Source organism: Polypterus senegalus, chromosome 8 (assembly GCF_016835505.1).
Source record: "Polypterus senegalus isolate Bchr_013 chromosome 8, ASM1683550v1, whole genome shotgun sequence".
In the NCBI taxonomy this organism is placed as follows: domain Eukaryota; kingdom Metazoa; phylum Chordata; class Cladistia; order Polypteriformes; family Polypteridae; genus Polypterus; species Polypterus senegalus.
In genome coordinates, this window is record NC_053161.1 from 66,160,148 (window position 1) to 66,178,439 (window position 18,292).

Below are 18,292 nucleotides of genomic sequence, written 5' to 3' on the forward strand. Positions count from 1 at the left end.
GAAAAAAGCCTTACATGGTCAACTCCTGCTGGTGCACCAAAACAGCCAGACACCTATCCTTAGGTTCTCTTTAATACAGGAATGAGTAGCTTCAAAATTTGACCAACTTGGTCATCACCGGTGTTTCGTAAGTTCTTCCAGCATCTGTAAAAGAGCAATATGACGCGCGTTTCAAGTCACACAACACTTATCCCTTAAAAATGTCTAGGAACGCTCAACTTCTGTAATTAGCTTCACATTTAAAACTCCACTCTTATTTAAGAGGAGATGTGTTGGTAAACACCAGGAAAATGTTTGTTTACCTCTGGCTTTAAGCTCTTTTGAGGAATCGCGACCATTAACTCTTAAATTGGACAGCATCTGACGGGAGTCCAAAGCCACACAAGCCCTACATGGTCTACTCATGCTGGTGCAACAAAACAGCCAGACACGTATCTTAAGGTTCCCTTTAATGCAGGCAGAATGGGGTTAAAACTGAAACCAAACTGGTCATCACCCGGTGTTTCGTAGGATCTTCCGGCATCCGTAAAAGAGCGATATAACGTGTGTTTCAAGTCTCATAGTACTTATCTCTTAAAAATGTCTAGGAATGCTCAACTTCTGTAATCGGCTTTACAGTTATCCGCTCTTAATTGAGAGGAGATACAGTATTTTATATCTATAACATATGCTATATAGTCTCTGGGTGGCTGATCAAATTAGCTGTCAACATAAGAAAAGATTTTACTGAATTAGACTTTAGTCTGAAACCTGTTAGATTATCGTTTTAAGAACAATAATGATGAAGATGAGAAACAGTTGTAAGATAGTGAGTGGTAGAATGGGAATAGAAGAGACACATGATAAAATAAAAGAACTTTAAGAAAATATACCGTAGATGCTGTTCCAAGGGTTTAGCTAAGCATGAACTATAGGGCAGCTTTATATTTTGATTGTTTTTATTTAACTGGTTTTCATATCTCTCAATCCCGGGTTTCATTTTGTTGACTGTAATCATAGTGTCAAATAAACAAACCATCCAAGTATTGTAATGTGCTATACTTGCTTGATTTTTATATACAGTACATATACAGTTGTGCTTCGGTGTGCGAGCATAATTCTTTCCGGAAACATGCTTATAATCCAAAGCACTCATATATCAAAGAGAATTTCCCCATAAGAAATAATGGAAACTCAGATGATTCATTCTACAACCCAAATACAAAATATAAAGTAAAAATATGTAAAACAAATTACCCTGCACTTTACCTTTGAAAAGAATCGTGGCTGGTGTGAGGGAGACGAGAGAGAGGAGAGGAGGAGGAGGAGGGTTATTGTGTAGGATAACTTTCACTCTAACTAACGGAATCACTGCTATCTGTTGGCTCACTGGAATCTTTTTCTTTTTTTGCTTCTTTAACAAAGAACCTATCCAATGACAGTCACTGTTGTCTGAAGAGGCACTACACTTGGACCCAAAATTAAAGCAATGCTTTACGCACTGTAAGGATTCTAAACTCTTTTGGAATTCCACCCCAACGGGACGACACGCGGAAGAGTGTCCCAAAGCAACCGTAGGCTCCCAGCGTTGCAGCAATTTGCCGTAAACGCGAATCCAAAAAGATTGCTGTCACTCTATAAGCGCCCGCTGTCGATGGGTGATGCAAGGAACACTATAAATGCAAGGGAACAATATTACTTGGCCACTAACCTGGTCACGGCCCTGCTGGGTTGCTGTGTCTATGTTTAGGAGAGCGGTACATCTTGCTACAATAAATGACCGTGCTGTTTCTGTTTCACACTCAATAAAGCTGGTTTTTATAAAGTACTGAGACTCAGCCTCGTGTTTTGGGGTGCATGACAGGGACTCACATGTTACAGCACACACACGTCGTCACAATGCTATAGTAAACATTATACGCTCGTACGGATGTTGCCTATATGAGTGAGACCAAGCATTGGAAACAATTACCCACAATCCTGCGGCAAGAGAGAGAGAGAGAAGAACCATCCTATCGGCTCAGTTGTGATCACGTGACACTCGGCCGACAAAGCGTATACGAACTACTCCTAAAGACCTCACTCGTTTATCAAGTTAAAATATATTAAAAAATTTGGTTTGTCTTGCAAAACACTCGCAAAATAAGTTACTCGCAACCCAAAGGTATTACTATATTTTAGTCTTGGCAAAGATGTTAGAAAACAACTTGTAGTCTTTGACAACCTATATAGCCCATTGGTTTTCAATGCACTGTACAAATGCAAAAAACAGTAAGATCAGAACAATCATGTTTATGCACTGTTCTACAAATATAAATAGTTAAAAGTTTCCCTAAATTTATAATTATCTCAGTTACAAAGAGTTTTTCTAGTTTCTCAGTAAAATTGATGCTTTCCTTTATGCTGTGACCATTATTAGGGACACGAAGCAGACAAACAAGACTGTGGAATTATCAAGATGGCATGAGTTAATGGGTTAAAAATTAATGAAATGGCCTTTCAGTCCATTCAAACATTATGCAGATATAATTTTAAAAATGAGGTTGTTTCAGACTTAGTGTAACAACTGCAAATTGGTTCATGGCACGCAATGACCTTAATCCAAACAATGAAACATGTCAGCACTGCCTCGACGGTCTATTTCCAAAAGCGTAATGAAAAATGGCCATTCTGGGTGACAGCAGTCAGAAAAAAAAGTGCCATGGCTTTTATAGACTGCCTGCCCATGTATGATGTCTTTGTCTACTAAGATACTATATGTATATCTTAAGAGGCAACATATTGAAAAGCCAATTTATTTCATATTCCGCAGAAATAGAGGAAAATATCAGTGTTAATCCAACACTGCTGCACTAAAGGAATTCTCCAATTACCACACATACATCACACACCGAACTGGACAGGGTACCAGTCCATTGCAGGGCCCACTAACACACACAACTGTATTTATAACCAAACAAAGCCAGCCTTAACAATCTAATTCATTTAACCAGCATGTCTTGTGGATCTGGTAATAAAACCATAAGACATTTGGAGGAAAACCCATTCAGACACAAGAAGAACAATAACCAAATAAGGGTTTCAAACGAAAGTCACTGAATCCATTAAGTGGACTGTGTTACCCAACAAGCCAGTGTCCTGATCCATCTATGCTATAATAAATTCAAAATAAAGAACAAAGCATCTCAACAAAAAATAGAAGCATGTTCACAGTATTCCAGTTTCATCTTTCCTTGTTGGATTCTAGTTAAATTTAGGACTAAAACTAAAAATAATTTCATCAATTAATTTAATTCCACTTATCTTGATGAGGGAAATGCCTGCAACTGCTGAGCTAGGATGATCAGAACATTATATTCTCAATTAATTTCTTCCAACACTCCCTGGGATTTTCCAGACATTCCTTGGCCAATTGAGAGATATAATCTCTCCAATTTGTCCAGTGTCTTCTCCTAGTGGTCTGCATCTTGTGAATCTCCCCTGGGTAGAGCCAATTATATACACAAACCATCTCAAATGGTTCTTCTTGACCCTGAGAAGCCACTGGCACAGTGCAGTAGTTTTAACTTGACAAGAGTAATGGTCAGATTTCATTTATTGACATAATTCTGAAAAACATCTAAACTTTTTATTGTGTCATGGACAACTGTAATCAAAGGACCAATTAATTAGCATATCTGTATGCATTTTAAAGGAGTTAACATTTAAATAAGAGACTGAAAAAAGATCATCATAAATTCAAAACAGTGACGGCACCTTTCTCATACTACTCTCAAACATAATTATAAATTTTTAAAAGTCAAAGGAAGTGCAGGCAAAATAAAATGACTCAGAATCATAACATAACCCCTTCTCCCACTACCAGATTTCAGGATGTCAGCATACAGATGGCAAGTTTATGTGTTAGACCAAATGGCTTTAAATGAATAAAAGAAAAAAGCATTTTTTGGTTTTGTGACTTAATTTTTTTTAGGTATAAATAGAAATATTAACATAAAGGGAAAATACAAGGTATTAATTACTAGCCACCTTTCCTGCCAAAGAAATATAATAGAAAAAAATGTAAAGTATCTGAGTTTTAAATATTTGATATGTTTGGCCTCGGGTGTACCTTTAATGCTTTTCCTTAGCATCCTTGTGTGTGAGAACCTCAGTTGACTAGGGCTCCCTTTCTTGACTGCATTCCTGTAAAGCCCATTTCTCAGACTCTGTCATTTGCAGACGCCTTGCTCACCTCCTGTCCGCTTTTTCACATTCCTTCTTTGACGGTGAATCTTAGTGAACCTCCAAAGCCTTTGCTCCTACTCATGTTTTTGAGCCTTCCTTTACCAGCACTTTCTCTTTGGAACGTGCCACCAAAGCCAACCTGAACAAACAGATTGCTTGGTGGAACTGGACACACACACCAAAGCATTGTATTATGTAGCATATAGTGTCTATATCCTTAATCAAATATCTGAATTTGATTGTACATCACTAAATCAGGAAAAAAGCTTTTATTTGATTTCTTTAAAATCAGAATATCTGGAAACAGAACAGTTGTTAATGCTCAGAAATTGGCCTGAAGCATCTAAGGTGTGTATATTTTATTCAAAGCAACTTATGCCTTAATTTACTATGCAAGGTATAAACTGTTTACAACAAAAGCAACTTGTTAAAGATTTAAAATGCTTTTGAATAACAATATAAAAATAAAAGTGGACGAATCAAGATGATGCTGTAAGGTAGTGAACTTCAGCACAATTGCCCAGGTGAATCACATAATCCCATCAGCAGCAGGCATAATCCACTGCTGACAGATATTTGTTAACATTCTTGTTTTTAACAACACTCGTGCTATTGCTATTTGTATCAATTTTTCCCTAGGATAAATTAAATTCTTCGTTTTTGATGGTTGTTTTTATTTATGACAAAAAGGCAGACTTTCGCTGCAACCTTGACTTGATTAGGTACAAATCACTGTTCAAACACTGTATGTACTGAATTTGTTTATTTCGCCCTAGACAAAAAAGGTGTCTTTGTAAGAGTGAATACATTATGTGATGACTACTGTGTTAAAACTGCAGCTCAGACATTTTTGTGTAGTCTTTCATTTCGTCCCATAACTTGAGGTTTTATCAAGTTTACAACCATCACACAGGGACATGGAGATGGTGATGGATGAATCTGTATTGAGTCATTTTAAACACATGACATTGAATACAACAAAAATGTCCCACCAACATCACCTATAAAAAATAAAATAAAAAATATGTTGCTTGTTACCGTGAACGTTTTCACTTGTGCATTCATGCTGGTCTGAAACTAGTTAAATTACAAGTAAATCAATATCTCCATTTAAAAAAATGAAGCATAACAAAAAAAAAAAGACTAAAGTTATTAACCTAATAATACAGAGAGCAGCTGCAAATTATTACTGTCAGTTATTTCTGATAGGTATGGCAAAAAAAGTTTTAAAAATTAAATCTATACTGGGTTTTATTAACAGTGTTATATAAACATGTTAGCTAATTTTTGTGATAAAAAATATCTTTAGTTTATGTCTGCTAGGGGCTAATTTTTTTACTGTTTGCTATCAACCACATTGTGCTCACTACTTGCATGCAATCAGCAAATGGACCACTGCCGCATCTATCTGAAGGAGCATATCAAAATGAACTGAACTTAAAAGTTTACCATACCTGATTATAGAAAAATGCATTCTAAGAAATAAGCTCTCAAAGCCAAATAAATAAATAAATTCTAGAATAGTAACACTTCTGCAAACAAATACAGAAATACAACAGGGAAAATACACTCACTGATCAAATTATTAATACTGGGTAGGACATTATCATAATCTCAGAACAGCCTCAATTCTTTGAGGCATGAATTCCACAAGATGCTCGAAGCATTCCTTTGAGATTCTGGTCCATGCTGACATGATTGCATTATATAGTTTCTACAGGTTTATCAGTTGCAAATTAATGCTGTGATTCTCCCATTCTATCACAACCCAAAGGTTTTTGGCTGCATTCAGATCTAGTGACGGGAAGGCCATTGAAGAACACTGAGATCATTCATGTTCATGACAGCAGTTTAAGACAACTTTTGCTATATAACATGGTGCAATATCATCATGTTGTATCATGTTAACACAAGGCTGGTTTGGTGCATGAATTCAAGCTGATAGATCCAAATTCTGACAATACCATCAGTGTACCTCGGCAGAAATCAAGATTCATCAGACCAGGATACATTTTTCCAGTTTCCAGCTGCCCAGTTTTGATGAGCCTGCAATCACTGCAGTCTCAGCTTTCTCTTTTTGGCTGACATGAGGGCTGACATGTGCCTCAAGGTTTGAAGTGTTTTGAATTCTGAGAGGCTTTTCTGTTCACCACAGTTGTTCAGCATGGTCATCTGAGTTACTGTAGTCTGTCACTTTGAACCAGTCTGGCCATTCTCCTCACCTCTCTTATCAACAAAGCATTTCTGTCTATAGAACTACCACTAACTAGAAGTTTCTTTGTTTTTTACCCCATTTTCAGAAAACTCTAGAGACTGTTGTACGTGAAAATCAAATAAGTTACAGAAATACTCAAATTAGCCTGTCTGGCACCATGTGTCACCATATGTCACTGTTAAAATCAATGAGATTCCTATTTGTTCTCAATTTTGGTGTTTCACATGAACATTAACTGAAACTCCTGACCTTTAACTGCATGATTTTATGTGCAGTACTGCACTACTGCCACATGGTTGGCTGATTAAATAACATCATGGGTAAGCAGGTATATAGGTGTTACTAATAATTTTTTCAGTAAGTGTTATCTGAGTCATATGGATTTTAGTGATGATCTACTGAAGAACTTCACATCATCAAATAAAAACAAACTACATACAAGTCCCAAAATCCACTACTCTATTTGTTTCTCCATTAGCCATCTACTTTGCTTAAACTACTTAAACTACTGTGACAACTTACTGAGTCCCACAGGACCACAAACTTAATTATTTTCTCATCTTATCAAAAATATGGATATAGTTTGGATGTAAGTATATTTTCATTTACTCATATTCCTCTTTTACTTGCTGCTTCCTCTTAATACGATAGAAACTTTGCTATTTACATTGGCAGCAAAACTTAACCTGAAACTTAGGACTTTCCCAAAAAGTCTTGCTCTCCTACAGGTTCAAACACACAAATAGAAACAGTGGGTTCCTACACATACAGAAGACTCCTTTTTATCTCTTAAAAAAACCTCGTTGACCAGTCTTGACGAAGAACAAAACAATGGCTAATACTTTTCTTTGGCCTGTCAACTGGTACATCATTAATTTATAAATGCTTTTAGCAGTGACACACTGGTACAGGACTACAGTCCAACAGTTCCTAAATCCCAAAGTTTTAGTCTTGGCTCAGCCACTGTCTTTGTGAAGTTTGCATGTTCTCCCCATGACATAGTAGAGTTTTTTTTTCCCACCCATGAATTCCAGGTTAGTTTGACTGGTAATTTAAACTGGCCCTGTATGAATGAGTGTAGGTGTGCAAAATGTGTGTTCTCTGTGCTTGATTAGTGCCCTAACCAGGAACCACGGCTACCTCATGTTTGATACTGCCAAGATTTGCTCCAGCTCATACCTCTGCCTATTTGTTCAGTCTGGAAATTATATGAATGAATATTCTTTGTTCACATTACTGTAGACTGAAAAAGACCTGAAAGCTCAAACTTATTTCTATTCTTGTAGTCTTTAACATAATGCATTTAAAATAAATTTACAGTCCAATTTTTAAAGGAACCAAAAGGCATATGAAGTTAAAATTGTCCAACCTTTTATAGTTACTGGTGATGTTTCAAATATGATTCCTTAATGATAATGGAGCTCCATGGTTTGATTTTACACACTAAATGAAGCAAATAAAATTAATGTAAGGCTACATTTTCTCCAGAAATCTGCCCTCAAGATGTAATTAAAACTATCAATCAGCTATTCAATGCTTTCTAACAGCTCATAATTTGAACTCCATTCATCACTCTTTTGTTAGAAACATGGTGAACATTTTCATTTTTAACTTGTCAGCTAAAATTTAAATTTAATGTGAGGTGTATAAATATAAAAACTCATTCATGCATATGTGCATTTAGGGTTTCCAAACAAGTATTATTCCCTGATTTGTAGTATTAATTTTTCATACACACTCACAAAAACACTTCAGTATGTGAGTGAGAAATACTAAAAAATGCAATTAATCATATATAATAAAAAAGCAATTGAGCTGTTGCTGTAAAAAACACATGGCTAGCCATAACATTTTATGCTTGTTTAAAATTTGCTAAACCCAGTAAACCCACCTCCATAAAAAAAAACACAGAACAAAGACACCTCCTACATGCTGAAGATCAGGTTAAGCCCATTAACAGAGACCAATCACAACAAGAGCGTGCACTGCAATTCTCTGCAGTGAGGCACTGAAGCAAGTCAAGCTGTCATTCTGCAAAAGCTGCCCCACAGCCTATGTGTAAAACACTTTTTGCTTCAGGACGTCTGGTTCCAAATGCTGTCTCCGGAGACTTGATGGCTTCAACATGTTAAATTACTTTCATTCCACATTTTTTAGACATGTATTGATTCTATGCTTGTGGGAGTGAAGCAGCCTCAGCAACATCAGCCTACGTAGTAACAGTTCTGATAATTTTTTTCTCAACAGCAAGCCTTGTGAGGTAGCAGAAAGCCAACAATAAGCAGGTGTTCTACAATCTCTGATTTTGAAGAAATCATTTGGTCTTTTTCAATTCAGAATGCTGGAGGAAGGATAATATAATACACTAAGATCTGCAAAAAAAAATCTTAATTGGACATCATTAACAGCGCAGCATGGTGCTTTTACAGATCCTTTTGTTTGAAAGGTAAGAATTGATTCTTTTGTGCTATAGTAAAAAAACATGACAGCTCTGTTTATTAAAGTGCTAAAGGAAAACATGCAAGGTCATATTTGTAATAATCACTGGAAATAATAAAATGTAAAAAATGGGCTAGGAATGAATTACTTGCTGAAAATGAAATCTACAAAAACTGTTTTTATATTATATGGTACTCAGTGACTAGATATTATTCTTGTAATGCACACTTAAAGACAGAAAGTGTGAATGATACTTTCATTAACAACATAACAAAGCAAGTAATAGCTTATTTTTTATGTAATTATATAAATTCAAGTTTTATTTCAGTGTACCTTTGTTTAACATTTTAAAGACTTGCACTTCAAATTTTATATTATGAAAAAGGCGAACAGAATTTACACGTGTTATTAACCTTTCCTAGGAACCTTGACTATTTTCTGTATTTAGCATTGCATACATGGTACAAAAATACTTCAGGAGGTTACTAAAAAGATGTCTGTTGCTTTTTGAGAAATCAGGTTTTGAATGGTGAAAGTAACTACAGCCAGCTTATATTCATCAGCATCAAAAAGTTGCAAAGTTACAGTCAAAAATCAGAAACCTACAAAGGCTAATAAGACATAGGGTTTTAAAATACACAATAAGAAACTGTACATATTTATAGGATTTTATAAAAACAAAATTAGCCAGTTTCTATTGGAAGTGTAAAACACAAAGCCATTCAAAGCTACATCATGCAGGCTGCACTGGAAAGAAACTACATACAAAGTAAATTAATCATGGCTTTGGCACATGTCCACAGTTTTTCTTTTTTAATCCATATCACCAGAGAACCTCTTACTTAACATTTTAAAAACAAATTAGGTATAGAAAAATATGCACATATCCATCTTACTAATTTAGATGCATAATGGGTCAATACTGAAATGTTATTTTACATTTTTATGGCACTGCAAATTTAGCAAGGTACCTATTGGAAACTGTTGCAGAATAAAATGCATCCATTTCTTCAATTTTGTTTGATTTCAGGAAAAGAAAGATGAAGACACACAGTACTAATCAAGACCTTGATTGTGGATTATGATCCTGCTGGCTCCAGATTGTCCACTGATTCTCTTTCAAATAATTACTGTGCAAATTAAACTGCCAGTCAGATCAGAACTCAATGCTAATGGGAAAGCTGCCATTTTCACTTGATTACTAAAAAAATACACAAAAAATAGAACATCTCATCAATATTTCTGGTTTTACCAGTAAAGTGCTCAAAAAATAAAAAATTGACCTTTCCAGATCAATACTAATGCTTGACTAACCTGGGCTTTTTACATTAAAGAGACAAAAAAGACAAAACCAAAGGCCTTGGAAGAGGGCTCAGGCTTAATAAAATGCCCTTTTTACTTGTGGATATATTTTTTTGGCAAACAGAAATATGTTTTGACTTTTCTCCCACTTTACCGACTATTGTAATTTCAGGTACCAACCTAAGGATGCGTCAAAGCAGTATCTTTTATACAAAACAAATGCTAATATACTAAAGAAAACCATGTGAATGCAACTTATTGTTTTTTCCCTTTCATTTGTTTGTACAACTGTGCAACAGACAAGATACTGACCCTGACTTATACTTCAAGTGGCAAGGATATCTGATACAGATCAGAGTCTGTCTTTTTCCTCCACTTCATGGCTTGCTCAAGAATCATACATATATGTTGAAGTTCCACATCTTTTCAGGGATGTCAGTTGTTATAATCAAGAGTAAACAGTGGAAAAATGAGTGCCCAGAGGGTGCACAGCAAAGCAGAATCAGTGAACTGAACTGACAAAACAAAATGATCAGGTTTAATGACATCCTGTGCAAACAGAGACAAATCTCATTTATGGCATTTCCAACCTCCTGAGACTTTCAGAGAACTCTGGGAACAGGTAAGTTAAACAGCGTTCATACATTTATTCTTTTCCAGCTCTAGGTGAGCAAGGTATTGGGATTGCTTTCTTCTGAAAATAGCTTTATTCTGACACATTTTTTTTTGTAAATAGACTCCCCTAGACATACATACTATATGACCCTTTCTTGGAGTCATTCAAGATACTCTGCATAAATAAATCTGGCACCGATATAGTTTTCTATTTTCACAAAGGCTGGTATTCTGGCTGAAGAAAATAAATTATATAATACAGACGTCATTAACGCTTTAACCTCCCATTAAAAAAAAAAAGCAGCATCACTTAATTATATAATTATTCTTAAAATGTTAGTATAACAGGAAGAACTACCTGCATCTGGAAATTACAGTACAAGCAGCAAATCATCATCTTTACTTTAAACTAAATATAAAGCATTCAAAGAAATGCAGTATATTAAAACCAATAAATTGAAATAAATTTCAAATTGATCTTTTCTAAAACTCTTCACAAAGGAAAACAACATTCCATGATAAAATTAGTTAATGACAGCTATTAAAACTTTTTTTCTATAAATATGATTATTTTTAAATAACCTAAGCAAGAAAGTCAAATTGGTAAAACCATCAAGGTAAAAAACAGCCTTAAAAAGCTTCTCTAAACTGAAATTTGTTAAATGCAAAAATTACTGTTTTTGTTAAGAGCTGGCATATGTTTCTGAGAAATGCAGATTGTTTTTCTCATCATTTAAAACAGATTTTGAATCTTTCAGAAAACTAGGGATATGTTAATGTAATAATTCTAAATATATTATTTCAACATGATTTTAAATACAGTAATAAATGATAAATCTGCATGGACTTATTAAGAATAATCAAAGACTTTAATCACTGGAGCTGATCTAAGCATTATAACCCTGTTTATGAGAAAATATAAACTAATTCTCTTTTAAATAATGGTATGTTTCACAGGGTGTCATGTCAAGCTCTGAGAAACTAACATGTTCAAGATGCTCCTTTCAAGTAAACAGTACATGCACCTGTTGCCGAGTACAGAGGTGCAAAAAAAGAAATAACTAATACACAGAGTGACATAACGTAAAAAATACAGATAAACTTTACTGTTTGTTTAAGGAACTAAATCATGACAAACCATGCACACATTAAAAGGATAAAGCAAACTAAAACAAAAATGCTATAACAACTAACAGCATAATTCCAAATATACGGCTTAAATTAAATTTTTGTTCTAAAGCTACAAAAAGGTGAATCTAATTAAGTTTATCAAAAATCTCTCAAAAACAAAGTTAACTTAATAAGGTGTAGTTTCTTGCCCAGACAATAATATAAATTACATCTTGCATTTTGAACTTGCTTATTTTGATACAGGAGCCTATCCATTAATACTCGGCAGAAGGCTGGAACTAACTCAAGACATAGCATAAATCCACTGCAGGACAACCCAAGCCGCATAGCCCTGGTTCACCTATTCCAGGGCAATTTAGGAGGAACACAGAGGCATAAATTAAGTTGGCACATGTCTTGAGAATGTATGAGTACAATAAAATATGCAAAGAAATCCTAAATGGGAAAGAACAAACATGCAAAACCCACCCAAACAGTGACTGAGCAGGCAGCAGTGTAATTAAACAAATTTATTTAAATTAAAACAAACAAAAATAACCACTGGTGGGGCAATCTAACTCTGTTAATTCACATTTTAAATGCCAGCCCAGTACAGTACTGTTTAGGGGGCAAATCAACAGCTTATAAAATCCTGGGAGTTTCTTTTTGAATCTATATTTAAATGAAAAATACAGAACTAGTACAAAAAATAATAAAGTTTCTAAAACATGGGGAATGGCTTAGTGGGGTGGGTGAAGGAAAACTGCATAAAAAAAAATTATCAATTACATCTGACCAAAATGACAATAAGATTACAGAAAATGATACTATACCCTCTATCAATCCTATTCTGCTGAGTAACAACCAACTTGGAAAGGGAAGAAATGGACCACAGAGAAAATCTGCCTGCCATAAATGAAACAGTGCTCAAAAATGTTAAAACCAATTTCCAAATAAACAAATTTTATTTTTAGATCCATCTTAATACAGTGAATTCACATAAAATTAAAAAAAAGATTTACACCAACAAAAAGGCACATGGAATATCCTATACAAGTACAGGCAAATATCATTAAAATGACTGACAAAAAATAAGGCAGCAAATGCTTTTTAGCAGAGATTGCTAGAATAAAATTGAATTTTCTTTTACGTTTTATATTTGGTTAAGAACGGAGTCAGATCAAAATGTGATTAAGATAAATATAATGATAAACAGCACAAATGTGCTTAATCCTGGAAAGAGAATAACAAAATTGCGGTCTATTTATTTCACATCAAATAGAGATACACATAATAACTTCAATATAATACAGACATTATCCACATGTTAAAAAGAGTGAAATAACTGCGTTTTTTTTTCTTCTTTTGGAAAAGCTGTCTCAACATCTCCGACTAAAGCCTTGAGCATATATTTTGTAAATCTGACCCTATTTTATATATTTCTATTAACTTAAAATGCTTATTTACAGGATAATGCATTCCCCCCGAGTGCTGGAAGTCATCATGCAGTCGGAATACAACGTTACTGTACAAGACAACATTGAGTCCATCAGCAGAAACATGAATCAGGCTCTGCCATACCCACTCAGCTTTCAAGTTTCACTCACAGGCTTCCTCATGCTGGAAATTGTTTTGGGCCTCAGCAGCAACCTGACTGTGCTTGTCCTTTACTGCATGAAGTCAAATCTGATCAACTCTGTTAGCAATATAGTCACCATGAACTTGCACGTGCTTGATGTCATCATCTGCATAGGCTGTATTCCTCTAACCATTGTTATTACTCTGCTTTCCCTAGAAAGCAACACTGCACTGATCTGTTGCTTTCATGAAGCTTGTGTGTCCTTTGCAAGTGTAGCAACAGCTGTGAATGTCCTTGCCATTACTCTAGACAGATATGACATTTCAGTGAAGCCTGCAAATCGTATTCTGACAATGGGAAGAGCAATGATACTTCTTACACTTGTTTGGATTGTGTCCTTCTTCAGTTTTCTCATTCCTTTCATAGAAGTCAGCTTTTTTAATATTCAGGCAGAAAACACAGATCAGAATGCCACCATTTCAAGCACTGATATCAACCAGTATTACACTGAATTAGGTCTGTACTATCATCTTCACGCACAAATCCCTATTTTCTTCTTTACAGTTATAGTCATGTTAATAACATATACCAAAATACTGCAAGCTTTAAACATAAGGATTGGCACCAGGTTCTCAACAGTACAGAAGAAGAAAGCACGGAAAAAAAAGACTATTTCCATGTCCACACAACAGGAGACTACAGATGTTCAACAAAACAGTGAAGGAAGGAATGTAACGTTTGGAGTACGAACTTCAGTTTCTGTGATAATTGCACTTAGAAGGGCAGTCAAACGTCATCGGGAACGTCGTGAGAGACAAAAGAGGGTCTTTCGCATGTCACTGTTAATAATTTCCACGTTTCTTCTTTGTTGGACACCTATTACAGTTTTAAACTCTGTCATCTTATGTATTGGACCAAGTGATCTACTGGTACGATTAAGACTTGGGTTTCTTGTTATGGCCTACGGCACAACAATATTTCACCCCTTATTGTATGCATTTACAAGACAGAAATTTCAAAAGGTCCTAAAAAGCAAAATGAAAAAGAGAGTAGTATCAATAGTGGAGGCAGACCCACTTCCTAATAATGCCATTATTCATAACTCCTGGATTGACCCAAAAAGGAACAAAAATGTGATATTTGAGGAAAATGAAGTTCACCAAAAATGTCTAACAGAAGATGGGGAATAGAAGAAGGATTTCAACAACAAAAATCTTAAAGTAAAACTGAAGTTTTGAATAAAAAATCCTTAAGCTGACTATATGACAAAATAGGATTTCACAAATACTGTAACATCTACAGTTAATATAAAAAGATTTATTTATTTCTATTTATTGTGAAAAATAAGATATTTAAGTATTAGACTTTCACTGGAGTATCTGTAAAAATGCATGACTTTTTATAAAGAAGTATATAATGTATATAGAAGTACTATAAATATGTGTAAATATATATTTATTACATATATACAAACACAATCTATATAATGTATGTCAAGTGTTTTTATACAAAAATATTTCAGTAAAAGGATTTTATTGAACTAATAAATTCTAGCCAATGGTTTCTAAAATATGATTTCTCAGGAAATAATATATTACAAAAGTGAGACACCTACAGTATGAGTTGAAAAGGTTTAAAAAAATACATTTTGTGAATTTTCAACATTGCACTAAATTATATGATATTAAGCTTTCTTTCCATTTTTCCCCAAAAAGTTTAACCTAAAAAGTGTTGTCATAAATAGTAATCCGTTAAAATATAGCATCAACTGTTTTTTTGACATCTAAATAAATTAAACCCACTTTTATGTCACTCTCTATTTCAAAAATATGAATTGGCTTCAATATTATTGTAAATTTAAAAAAAGTAAAAATTAATATCTTTGGTAAAACATTTATTTATCCAGCCACCCAATTTTCTGATGCAGTTTTCTCAATTAAAAGATTACAAGGTGCTAGAACCTACTCTGGCCTATTGGACATGATGTCTGTCCATTGAGGTGCACATTCATATATGCTCACCCATTCATGTAGGCTTATTTTAAGAGTAGGCAAGTAACTTAGCTCTGCAATATGGTAGAAAAATGGAAACATCTGGATAAAAATTATAAACACTGTGGTGAAACTATTAACACAGGAGTAAGCCAGAATCGGGGTATGCCAGAATCAAACCCTGGTCCCTTGAAACTGTGAACCACCACTGCAAAGTAATTCCAAGTAACTCCTTAATTTATATTTTAGACAAATTACAGTTTTTTTTTTTTTGTTTTATCGTTATGGCACCAGATAAATTTGGCATTTGCTTCAGCCAACTAAAAATTGCTGTTGTTTGCATGTTCAAATCACAATAAAAGCAAATGTCTAAAATTACATGCAAACAGTGAGCATGAAGTCAAATAAATTACAGTATGTCACTGTATTAACCTAAACTAAAAATAAAAGATTTTAATTGAAAAGTTTTTAAAATTATTATAAATTAATTAAATATACTTTAGAAGAACTAACAAGAATCAAAAAAGTAACTTAAATATTACTAAGAAAACAGAGCAGAAATGCAGTTCCAATTCCTTTGTTCTACTGGCATGTGTTTCTGCATGGAGGTCCTCTCTTTTTATACACTGCTCTTGTGCGTTTCTCACACAGCTTCCACGTAAATCCAATGTCTAAACATATACAGTGCAAATAAATTGACTAAAGTTGCAAAACTGTCCCAGACTCTGTGCCTTCTAATGGACAGATGCTGGTTTGTTTTGTGTCTAATGGAACACAAACATATAAGATAAGGATTTCATAAAAAAGACATAAGGAAAGAGCAGTGGTACAGTGATGCAGTCTTTAGTACTGTTATTAGAGGACAAAGTTGAAACCTGTGCCTGGGAACTGTCTGCGTACAGTTTCCCTACTGTCCCATTGTCTGCATAGCTTTTCTTCTATCTTTTAGTGTTTTTCACTTCCATCTCATAAACATGTAGGTTACACTGATTAATTCAGAGTGATTGGGTGTCAGTATGTGTGCGCTCTGAAACAGATCAGTGACCCATCTAGGGTTGGCTCCCACACTGCACAGAGCTAAGGCTAATTCTGAATTGGACAAAGTAGATTTCAAAATACAACGCCTCAATAAAAAAATATTGTCATAAAAATAAAAAAGCCTAATATTATAGGTATTAAATATACTGCATTTTAACATACAATTGTTACACATCTCTAGCATCATCTGAATCTCAAAAAGAAGAAATCTGGATGGAAGACTTACTATGAAGATCATTTTTAAATAGATCTTTGAATTTGTATGGAAAAATGGATACACAAGTTCTCCATTTGAACTTGTACTAGACAAGAAAACACAGAAAACTGATTTTATGAAAAATCACAAAGAGCATTTTAAGCTATCTGGAATTCATTGATTCATACTGTATAACAGTAAAAAAAAATATAAATCTGCATATGTTAAAGTAAGTAGAATCCTGACTTGTATTCAATAGAAAATGAGGGCACATTTTTATAGATGAAAAACCAACAATTATTAAACTTTGGGTCTTATACATTAAAAATAAGAAAGTTGTCTTCCATATAAAGACTTATTGTTACAGAAACAAACACCAAAAGCAAAATAACAAAAAAAGAAAGAAACATCTATTTACAGTGAAGGGAGGTTAATGAATGACTACTTTAAAGAATCAGTTCTTGTAATTATAGAGCTGTAGTATTGCTCCCGTAGAGGATTTTGTTTACTTCTGAATTTTCTAAGGTATTTTAGTTATTTAAATAATTTAATTTTTATAAATTAAGTGAACAAGTGTAAAATTCACGCACCCTTTTTAAATGTTATGCTTTTACATATCGGACTGCAATTAAGCAAATACCTAAGCCCTCATCTACTCCTAACATTAGATAACTATTTAATCTTAGACATTAAACAAAACATAAAAGATTTTATCTTACTTTTTTTCCACAAAAACAAAAAACATGTTCAACAGCTATAATCTGTCATAACCACTTTTCAAATGATTTTATCTGAATTGAAGTTTGAGGGAATTTGTTTCAAAAATTCTTAATGTTTCAAAACACCGCATCAATACGATAGAAAAACATTACTTCTTTTTCATTCAACCATTTAGTCACAGATGTTCTGTTGTGGTTGTTGTATGAACCAATTTTGAGCAAGCCATATTTTTCACTACAATCCTCATTTAGAAATTGGTGTACTTGATGGATACAACAAATGTGATAATGTAACTGCAAAACCATCCCAAATTGTCTACCTTTCTTCCACTATCCTTGGTAGCTGCTACAAGGTTCTTGTGTCAATATGCTGCATTTGATTTTGAACAAAGACCAGGGGAGTTCACTTGATTGAGTCTTGTCTTTCCAAAGGACATTGCTCTAGACATTTCGTAGCTCATTCAACTGCAATATGTTCTTTCCGGAAAGAAGGGACTTTCCCATACCTACACCTCTATGAATGTCACATTATTTTCAGTCTTTATCTGAAATATGACATTTGAACTATAACACTCACCACATTGACAGTAACCTCAATGCTTACATGCAGCATTAGTTCACTGCAATTGCAATTCACTGTGCATCTATGGTCTGATCTTTTAAATTAATCTCATTAGTTCACTGCAATTTCTCTTTGCATCTATGGGCTGATCTTTTAAATCAATCTGCATGAATGTTATCCATTTGTAAAACCTCTGTAAATTAAACACTGTCATTTACAAATGGCTAGGAAAGATCTTAAAGGTTTTTGTAGGGATGACACAGATCACCAATATTTGAATTGTCCAATATTTTTTTCTCATCTCATTAAATACTTTTTTA

The 18,292-nt window shown here is 34.2% G+C and overlaps 2 protein-coding genes across 2 annotated transcripts in view; one reads left to right on the forward strand and one right to left on the reverse strand.

Moving 5' to 3' along the window:
- cog5 (component of oligomeric golgi complex 5) overlaps nt 1-18,292 on the reverse strand; it is a 565,478-nt gene that overhangs the window by 438,527 nt on the left and 108,659 nt on the right. The window lies entirely within an intron of this gene.
- On the forward strand, nt 8,413-14,854 carry gpr22a (G protein-coupled receptor 22a). The gene is made up of 3 exons (XM_039761196.1): nt 8,413-8,867; nt 9,891-10,784; nt 13,357-14,854. The coding sequence occupies exon 3, from the start codon at nt 13,361-13,363 to the stop codon at nt 14,654-14,656; it is 1,296 nt and encodes a 431-aa protein (XP_039617130.1). The 5' UTR covers nt 8,413-8,867; nt 9,891-10,784; nt 13,357-13,360; the 3' UTR covers nt 14,657-14,854.

Excerpts from the sequence above, each read along its gene's own strand:
- gpr22a (XM_039761196.1), top strand. The coding sequence starts at position 13,361 with ATGCATTCCCCCCGAGTGCTGGAAGTCATCATGCAGTCGGAATACAAC.